Here is a 9,586-nt window from a genome sequence, read left to right as displayed (position 1 = left end):
ATATATCTTATAATATATATATATATATATATATATATATATATATATTTATAAATTACATACACGATCTCCACGGAAAAAACTCCAATTTTTTATAGGTTCAATCGGAACATATTCTTGACGTTTTTTTAACCAATTTTCTATACAGAAAGCTGTAGTCCAAGGACGATGTATAGAAAAATACAACTTCTTTCTTGATACTATTTTACGTGGAAGAAATTGCGGTTTACCGGGTGGAGGCTTCCAATATACCTAAATAATATAATAAAATAATATATGAAATATTATTTTCTAATCTAAATAAAATGTGATATAAAATATGATAAACATGTGTATAAAATAAATGTACGTACGCGTTCTGTAATACGATTTATATAGCGATCTGGTAAATTCGCATATTTTTTAGACCATTCACCCATCTTTCCAAATAACATATTTATGAGTCTCATTTTTTTAAATTATAAATTAAATTCACATTTAAGATATTTAAAAAGATACTATACTTAAAAATTATACTAAAGTCAAATCCTCAATTAAATATGTAACACATGAATCAAAATGTGTATGAACTTCGAAAAAGTGTGATATATAGAATTGAAACTAACGTATACTTATTTTACTTAATTTATAAGTGCATATATCATATATATAAAACGTGTTAATGTTATTCAATGTGTTTGATTTATATTAAAAAATTTTATCACAATATGTTTTATTAATTCATAAAATTTTTATTAAATTTAAAAAAATTTTAAATTAAAAAACTTAAAATTTTTGTGATATATTATATGTTACATTATATAAAAATTGTATTTAGATATTCAACAAGTAATTTAGTAGATATTGGATATATCATAAAAATACTTGTAACTTTACATTAAACGTAACTTTATATTTTCAATTTTATATGCAAGTTTCATCAGTTTAGTCAAGGTAGCGCCATTTTTTTGAAAAATATTGAATGAAACGTATAAATGATGAATAATTATATATATAATTTAAAAATACAAATTTACAAAACAATATAATATTATTATAACAAAATTTATTAAATCATATATATTATTATATATATTTATTATTGTGCGTATTATTAATATTATGATTCGAATAGGTTAGAATAATACATATATACATATATAATTCATTGTCCGTATTCATATCATCGGAATTAAAAAATGTTATTTCAATTGAGAAAATGCACACGAATGCGACAATTTGTAATGTTTCATATGCATAATAAATTTCAAGTGAAAATAAAAACGATATATTATTGGACAGAATCGAAATGTACAAATTTGATAAATCCAAGTTTTAGCATATATAGATCAATGTGTACTCGTCAAGATCAAAACGAAGATATTAAATTGCCACCCTTAATGTGGAAACGGAAAGAAGACCTAGGTTTCTCTATTTTTCAGATGTTTCGATCATATTATCTTATACGTTCAACTATTGATAAAGACTTTCGTTATATTAAATTTGTAGAAGGAGTTCGTCAGGTATAATATGTTTATTGATGTGTTAGTTACATATATAGACGTGCATTTTAGGAGATTAATTAATTATAATAATATATTTAATTTCAAATAATGTTTAATTGATATAATACAATTAATTTAATTTAGGCAATAGAAGTAATATCTAATGCTTTAGCTACTCAACATTATGATGCATTAGATGGTATAGTAACTGAAAACGCTATAAAAGTATTAAAACGTAACGTTGAGGGTCTTACACAAAAGCAACGTGATTTAATAAGTATAAATACTACCAATATTTTAGTAATACCAGAACTTATAAAAATAAAAAAGACTGAAGGTAATTTTATATAATATAATCATATTTTTTATTGTTACTGTTTTCATATATATTTAATTCTATTATAGACAACAATGAAACAATGGTTGAAATAGGAATAAGTGGATTTTATTTCAAATCATTTGAAGTTTCAGACTATTACTTTCTATGTTTTAATTATATATTTCAAAGAATATATACAAATAATGAAGGAGGAGCATGGATGGCAAGACTAGTCAATCATACAACAGATTTAATTCTATAGGTTTCAATTATATAATTGAATAAAATTTTTATTTTAAAATAAATGATTAGTTACATTTTAGAATAAATATCTTTTTTTTTTTTTTATATTATTGAGTGTTTACATTAAGAATTACAAGATAATTTCATTTAATAATTTTATAAAAATATAAATTATTTGACATTAAATTAATAATAAAGTCTAAAAATATAATTATAAAAGGCATAAATTTCTAAAATTATATTATCTAAATAATATTTAATAATTATATGTATCATATTTTTCTCTAGATTTACCAAAATAAATATATTTTTCTTCAAATATTTATGTCTTTCAATATGGGAGGTATATAATCTTTTATATGCAATTCTGTTGCACCAATTAAAATCTTATTTTTCAATATAGTTATTATAAGAGGTTTCTGTAATATAAATTTATATAAATTTACAATACATTTTTACAGCAACTAAAAAAATATATATACTTCAGTCAATTGAGGATTGTAAATCCAACATTCTTTTTTATATAAATTTTAAAACAAATTATTTCGTTTCATGGGAACAGAATTATAAAATTTGACTTCTACATTTGACAAGTTATGTGTCTTAATTTTTATTACATTTAAATATAATTCCATAAACAATGATATTGTAATTCTACTGCTCATATTTGCTTGTTTAAACATTATATTTATCGTTCGAGTTGAATATGATGTAAGTTCATATAAATGATCAATGATATTTGGACGATTTTCTATAATATTTAAAAAATTATGTTGAAATAATATTATATTGAAAAAAATTAAAACATTATTAATAATAAATATATAATGGATTTAAATAAAAATAAAATTACTTTTATAAATAGCATCAATCAGACGAAATGACTTTGTAACAGATGCAGCAAACATTGGAATCTGATTTCTTTCTTTATCTTTAAAACAACTATCAATAGCTATAAATAATTATAATAAAATATAAAGTAAAAAATAAAATTATTTAAATATTATATAAATTTAATTTAAAAGAATTAAATATAAAATGCATGTATAAATATAATATGCATGTATATACAAAATTTATAATATTAACAACTTACATTTTCCAACTTCTTCAAATAATTTTGTGACTGTTATATTTTTTTTAATATATTTGCTAAGATGTGTCATATATAAACTATAATTATTACCTATTTTCTCATAACTAGGTCGATAACTAGATGTAGAATATGCTTGAATTAAATTTCTAAGATTTTTTTTACTTTTATATTCTTTCACTATTGGTACCTCCTGATATATTTCAGGATTAAGTTGTCTAAAAATAGATTAATAAAATGCAGAAACGAGTGAAAATAAATAAAATAATAAAAAAAGAATATTTACCTTGAAGGTAAAGATTGACACATGTCCAAGATAATAATTAATAGTTTAGGATTATTTTTAAGAAATGCAGACAATAGTTCACTTTCACATATTGCATCTTTTCTAAAATATTTTTCTGGAGCATCTGTTGCAAGCATATAATTCTCTTGCATTTTAAAATGACCAGCAAAATAGAATAGATCTACATAAAAAGATACAATTTAAGTAATAATTTATAAAATATTTATTATTTTATAAATTATTATTTTAAATTACAAATAATTTTTTTTTATTTTTTACACTTACCTTCTACTAAAGCTTTGCTAAATATTTCTATTGCATTTTTCATTTGAGTGAACGTCAAATTAAGAAAACAAATTACTTCAAATCCAATTTCTTTCAGAAGATTACCAATGCACGCAGCATCATTTTTAGGTGTTAATAGACATTCATAATATTCATATTCTTCATTTGCTATAATTAAAGCTATTTTTGCAACTGCTTTTAATCTTTGAAAATTCATCTATAAAATTATGAAATTAATACATTAAAATAATGTAATTAATATCATAATATTAATTAATATCATAATATTAATAAAAAATATTATATATTTTTACCATTATATGAGTTTTTTCAGTATAAACTTCATTAATATTGTTATGAATATAACAATAATATTTTCCTTCATTTTTTGAAGTAAATTGTTTTATCTAAAATTACAAAAAAAAAATTCATAACATTAATATTATTCTGATGAAGAAAAAAAAATGATAGTTTATATACTTGCAGAATGTTTGATGTTTCTCCATCTATTTTAATATTGTCATGAAACCACTGATAACATGGTTCAGGATTGCTACTAGCTTTGCAAAAAAATTGTAAAACTTTCATTTTTCTTAACTTCTAAAAATTGTTGGGGTTGTATTTCTATTATAACAGGCATAGGAAAAATTTGAACAATTACAGCTTTTGAAATTAAAGTTGATATAAGAGTGCCATCATTTTTAATTTGAAATACTTTACATTTATATTCTCCAGCTTAAGAAGCACTTTGAAATAAATAAAATAACTTTCACATTTCGATCAATTAACAATTTATAGAAATTATATAAATATTTTTATATTAAATATATATAGTTATAATAAGATCAAGTTCATCAGATGTGTAATGTTGCAATTGCTTGTCATTATGATACCATATATAATTTGGTGGTAGCATTCCAATAGCTTTGCAGCACAGATGAAGACGATGTCCAAATGAAACTTTCAAAATATTAATTGGAAATTCTTCTGTTGGATGCATAATAATACTCAAAGGTTCTAAAATCATTATATCTATGAAATATTAAATATAGATATATAATAATTTATTAAATAATAATATAATATTATCATACCTGGATTAGATATAATAGATAGAATATTATGAAGTTTACAATCATTTAATAAAGCACATAATACTTCTATAGTACACATTCGAATATTTAATTCAGAAAATAATTTTTGTCCAGGAGAATCATTCGAATGTTTAATTTCTTGTAAAGATTATATCCAAGTACTATATTTTATGAAATGAAATGGAATATTATCTTAATTATTATAATTTAACATTTAATTTCTGTTTTTTTTTTAAACATTTTTTTTTTGCTTACCATGGATATTGAAGTTCTTTAGCTACATGATTTGCTAATATTGTCCAAGTTGCATCTTTATTTAATGCATTAATTATTTCATTATATATAGTTATTGGTAAACATTCAATATACGCGTCAAATTGTTCAATCATTTTTATTGAAATTTTTAAAAATGCTGCGTATAAAAGATTTTGTTATAAAAGAAATAACATTTTTATTTTTTAAAATAAAAAAATATATTAATTATATTAATTGGATTAATATCTGAATTTGTTTTGAATTTTTTTTTTTTTACAATAATATTCATATGTAAAAATTATTTGTAGAATAATTGGAATTTATAATGTTCACAAATATATATATAACATATATATATATGTATATATATATATATGTATATATCGATACCTTGTTCTCAATCGATATAACAGAAATATAAAATAGTAAAAATTATTAATCAATATTTTTATATATTTATCTAATATATTTACAATTAAAAAATACAATATTTTATTTAAACTCATTATGGAAAAGAAATATAAAATATATAGTTAAAAAAATAATTTTATACCATTAAATCAATAGAATTGATATATTTTATTTGTATCATTTAAAACAACATTTATTTATAATAAATATAAATATAAAGAAAAAATATATTTATTAATATATAAGAATAGAAATTAAATTAATAGAATAAGTTTGCAAATTGAAAGTAAATAATTTTTCATTATCAAGTTAAGTTTGCGAATATGCGATAATAAGACGTGAATCTATGTTAATCTGTTTTATCTTCAGCGTTATACATTGTAACACCAAACGAAAGAGCGAGCTTTCGGAACACCCCGGAAAAGTATCGTCAGTTTTTTATTGCGGGTGCGATAGAATGGTGGGGGATTGCTGTAACCAATGAGCCCGCAAAAAGCGGCTCCTGCGCGATGCGCGTGGCGCGCTGCGCCGCATAATCTTGCGTATCAGTGATCGGCAGTGCCATCCAGAAGGCAGTAGGTTACGGGTTCTAACGTGGTGAAATTTAAGGAGTCCTTATTGGTGCGATTGGTGAAAAAAGGAAACGTGTGAGGGGATAGAGGGCACACGATAGTAGGTGCACGATACTCGCGAGTGTCGGAAGATCTAGTGCCGAGCCATCATGGCGAATCCACGAAAGTTCAGTGACAAGATCGCGCTACACAAACAGAAGGAAGCACAGGAAAGAGCGGCGTTCGAGGCTATCATGCGAGAAGTTTCGGATTACACAAGCAGAGTAAGGAAATCCCAGTAGGTCCTTGTCATTGAGGGACATATCTTGATATTTTCCGTATACCTTCTTCGGCTCAGATGTTAGAACGTAAACAACGAGTATTCTCTTTCCTCGTTGCACCGTGTATCGAGTGTGTGTATGCCTACGTGAATGTGCTCGTCTTTCTATACGGTCGTGCGTATTTGAGTGTGTGACTAGTCTACTATCAGTATTTGTGTTAACGCGTACAACTACATGTACTCGCTACTGGCCCTCTGTTTCTCTTTCCTATTCGTTATCGTAGTGTGCGGACGGATGCATATGTGTCTCTTCGTTCGCCGCGTGTAAGAGTGTATGAATATGCGTATATGTGGAACGAGTACTTATATGCTCCGGTATATGCGAAACGTACTGTGTGCTTGTTGCCACCATCCGTCCTGTAAGTTCTTAATAAATGCATACGTGTGCGATCGACAATCGCATCCATCCTGCTGACTAGTTCGAACCGACTATCGTATTTTCAAGAAAAATCTCAAGTTCTTTTTCGAATATTCTCACGATTTTCTATATGCATTTTAATCAAAATGTATATATCCGTGATTAAAAAATCTTCATTCGTTTCTCATTTAAAAGAAATTGAAAGCGTTTACAATAAACTTGACGATAATCGTGTTTGTGTTTCTATTTACGCGACATACTTTTATCCACGATCGATAGTGACCAAATGAACTGTTCTTCGTTTTTCTGATAGTTTATCGTTCGTTGAAGTGCGTCGTTCAACTTTCAATCCATGCACTTTCGAACTATTTCGATGAAACGAATATCGTTCGTATTTAACAATTTTAAATATCTTCGCAATCTCGAAATTATTGGAGATATAATACAAGTCATCACGTGCTGTTTCGAGTTTAATTCAAGATATCAATGTATGTTTTTCTCATAAGAATTAGAAACAAATTATTTTATTTTATTTCAATTTATGATTATATAAAAAATTTATCGATAGTAATTATTTTAATTACAAAAATAAATTGAATTTTCGAAAAAAAATATATCAAGTGCAATCGGTCAATAACCTAACTTTTCATACGATAAAAATGCCAATGAAAATCTTTTCCGTTAAGTATGATACTTCCGGGTTCCGGGTTCTGAAACAACTTATCGTCTTGCTTCTGCGCGAAATTGCTTTTCTTAACGTTTATAATTTCGCACGATAAAACGATAGCTTTTAGATTGACAGTATTGTCATTAATCGACTCGAAATGTCAATGTCTATGAAAAATCAGTGAGATAAGATTAAAATTCGATCGTGCTCTTATGCAATTGATAGCCATGATTTTATAAATTCGATTTTCCAATGAAAGATAGTTATAACCATTTATCGTTGAGCGGAATTGTCACGCGTATGTTCGTTTGTTTTTTGAAAATGCACGTGGATCGCGCGTAGATTCAAAGCGACAATATTTTTAACTATGAAAGTTAGAAAATTGATGAAGTTCACGCACTACAGATCGCATTTTTTTTACGACCTAGCATCCTCTATCGTGATGTTACGTGAAGATTGTCGCGGGAATCACGCGAAATTGGCGCGTTTTTAATCGGACAGGACTCCGATAACCGTACAGTCATTACATAACCGCTAACATTGTACTAAATGCGGAAGCTGCGTTATACGTTAAAGTTCATATTCGATCAGTCGATATCGCGGCGTTATTTACGGTACTATGACTTAATCTATTGGACGTTGAGAATGCGCGCCCGCGCGCGCGCTCGCGTGTACACATGTTTTTAGTTGTGCATCTAATTATTCCCGCGCATATTTCTCTTTATTTCTTTTTTCGCGCTTCGTTGCATTATCATCGAATTATTGGACTAATCTCGAGATGTCAGGATAAGTTTCGAGATACGCTTCTTTATCTCCGGTTAACGATTTTCAAAGCGTTTCATATTAAAGGAGAAAAGTCGTTCCATATTTATTACACAATATTCTATAATATTATTGGAAATTGTATCTCACGCGTATGCGTGTATGTGTGTATGTGTGTGTGTGTGTACATGTTGCAATCGGTGCACACGAATGGTATACGCGTTCTATTAATTCTATTTAATCAACTTGGACCTGACCAGACCAAATCATGGATCGAGCATAACGTTTGTATACGTAATCTTTCGTTTTCTTCTTCTCCAATCTACGTGATTCCACGATACATTTTTGCGCCTTATACGCGATCTTTGATCCGAACTATAATTTTTGATCGAACGATCGTCGAGTTACACGACTTTGAATCATTATACCGTTAACGGCCTCGATAACGATTACAAACGCGGCGACTAATCGTTCGAACCGATGTGCTAACTCACGCGTGTTTAAATCTCAAGTCGAATGGGAAGAACAATTGATCGTTGTTAACAGTCGGAACAATTTGAACGCTGTTTGCACTTGTTTCGAATATTTCTCATAATTCTTCTTTTCTTTCTCATCATATGTATCTCATAATATAACATAATTTTGGAATTATAATTATTAATAATTATTCGTTCGCTAATATTCGTTCATTACTTCGATCTCGAAATGAAACCAATCCAAATTTTCGTTACGGGACACCCATATTTCGAAGCAAGTCTAGTAAAATGACCCATATGAAACGAATAGGAACAAAGAAAGAAGGGGAATCAGAAACGATGTTACGTGTGAGTACGAAAGTATGCGCGGGCACGAAAATGGTCCCATTAATGGAAACTTCGTTTTCGAGGATGGTGATATTTTACGATTTCTAGTTAATTATCGAAATCGTTGGAAATTTTTCGATCATCGAATAATCAATCAATTCATCGTATTCTCTTATTTTTTTCTTTTTTTTTTTACTTTTTTATTTGAATAATCAAATCTCGGAATTAGAAAAGATATTGCAAAGATTTTCCGCGTTCTCCCTCGGAAAGAGAGATACAAGAAAGGGGAGCCACGTGGTCTAGCGTGCAGCGCTGATCTAATCGCAAAACAGGTTGCGTTGTACGCTCGTAAAAGAAAAAAACTGGTACTTTCACCGCAAGAATTGCGCAATTTCGTTACAAAAAAAGAAAAAAAATACATAAAGAGGTCGCGATTGCAATTTTATCGCAACGTTCGATTTTCCGCCAAGTTTTAATCTCGATCGTGTCGTGTTTTCGTATCGTTTGTTCATTACTCTCGGCGATACGATTTTCTCGAAACGTAGCGATGAAGATAGAATTCCGTTGCATCCGGTCCAAACCAAACCATTCTCTTACGAATCGAATTGGAATTTTTCGGTCTTTCCGGACGATGA

General features: G+C 27.3%; 4 protein-coding genes and 1 long non-coding RNA gene across 10 annotated transcripts in view; 2 read left to right on the top strand and 3 right to left on the bottom strand.

Moving 5' to 3' along the window:
* The window catches only part of LOC102677331 (probable 39S ribosomal protein L24, mitochondrial), a 2,165-nt gene extending 1,558 nt beyond the window's left edge, over nt 1–607 (bottom strand). The window contains exons 1-2 of the mRNA XM_006612372.2: nt 354–607; nt 64–252 (exon numbers count right to left, since the gene is read on the bottom strand). Coding sequence (XP_006612435.1) covers nt 64–252; nt 354–449 — 285 coding nt within the window. The 5' untranslated portion in view covers nt 450–607. The remainder of the gene's footprint in view (nt 1–63; nt 253–353) is intronic.
* Nucleotides 608–1,105: 498 nt separating this feature from the next.
* LOC102677199 lies at nt 1,106–2,103 on the top strand. 2 transcript variants are annotated; one of them, XM_031508891.1, is made up of 3 exons: nt 1,106–1,502; nt 1,629–1,821; nt 1,896–2,103. In XM_031508891.1, exons 1-3 carry the CDS (start codon nt 1,179–1,181, stop codon nt 2,063–2,065), a joined length of 687 nt encoding a protein of 228 aa, XP_031364751.1. In that variant the 5' UTR covers nt 1,106–1,178; the 3' UTR covers nt 2,066–2,103. The 2 variants fall into 2 exon arrangements, with proteins under 2 accessions (XP_031364751.1, XP_031364750.1); XM_031508890.1 differs by having other exon boundaries at nt 1,890–2,103.
* A 257-nt stretch (nt 2,104–2,360) lies between these two features.
* LOC102678390 (mucosa-associated lymphoid tissue lymphoma translocation protein 1-like) lies at nt 2,361–5,261 on the bottom strand. The gene is given in 12 exon segments (XM_031508894.1): nt 2,361–2,465; nt 2,529–2,797; nt 2,900–2,998; nt 3,143–3,357; nt 3,426–3,611; nt 3,710–3,927; nt 4,025–4,117; nt 4,191–4,280; nt 4,282–4,459; nt 4,544–4,727; nt 4,805–4,965; nt 5,060–5,261. Coding segments are annotated over 12 exon segments (1,932 nt in total). The 5' UTR covers nt 5,194–5,261.
* A 523-nt stretch (nt 5,262–5,784) lies between these two features.
* LOC102677050 (CREB-regulated transcription coactivator 1-like) overlaps nt 5,785–9,586 on the top strand; it is a 35,572-nt gene continuing 31,770 nt past the window's right edge. For 2 of the 5 annotated variants that reach the window (XM_031508882.1, XM_031508883.1), the window contains exon 1: nt 5,788–6,305. In XM_031508882.1, the coding sequence (XP_031364742.1) occupies nt 6,192–6,305 (114 nt within the window). In that variant the 5' untranslated portion in view covers nt 5,788–6,191. Of the gene's footprint in view, nt 6,306–9,586 lie in introns of all 5 variants that reach the window. The other 3 variants (XM_031508885.1, XR_004149917.1, XM_031508884.1) reach the window with 3 other exon arrangements.
* Nucleotides 6,147–9,094, bottom strand: LOC116185149. Its single transcript, XR_004149920.1, has 2 exons — nt 6,665–9,094; nt 6,147–6,608 (listed from the first exon to the last, which is right to left on the bottom strand). It is a non-coding gene; the product is annotated as an uncharacterized LOC116185149 (long non-coding RNA).

Source organism: Apis dorsata, unplaced genomic scaffold, assembly GCF_000469605.1.
Source record: "Apis dorsata unplaced genomic scaffold, Apis dorsata 1.3 scaffold_111, whole genome shotgun sequence".
NCBI lineage: Eukaryota > Metazoa > Arthropoda > Insecta > Hymenoptera > Apidae > Apis > Apis dorsata.
This window is presented reverse-complemented; position numbering and strand designations above follow the sequence as displayed.

Bases quoted from the DNA above. Each gene is read 5' to 3' on its own strand.
- LOC102677199 (XM_031508890.1), top strand. From the start codon at position 1,179: ATGTTATTTCAATTGAGAAAATGCACACGAATGCGACAATTTGTAATG. The intron at 1,503-1,628 runs GTATAATATGTT...AATTTAATTTAG, and splicing joins TTGTAGAAGGAGTTCGTCAG to GCAATAGAAGTAATATCTAA. The intron at 1,822-1,889 runs GTAATTTTATAT...ATTCTATTATAG, and splicing joins AAAAATAAAAAAGACTGAAG to ACAACAATGAAACAATGGTT.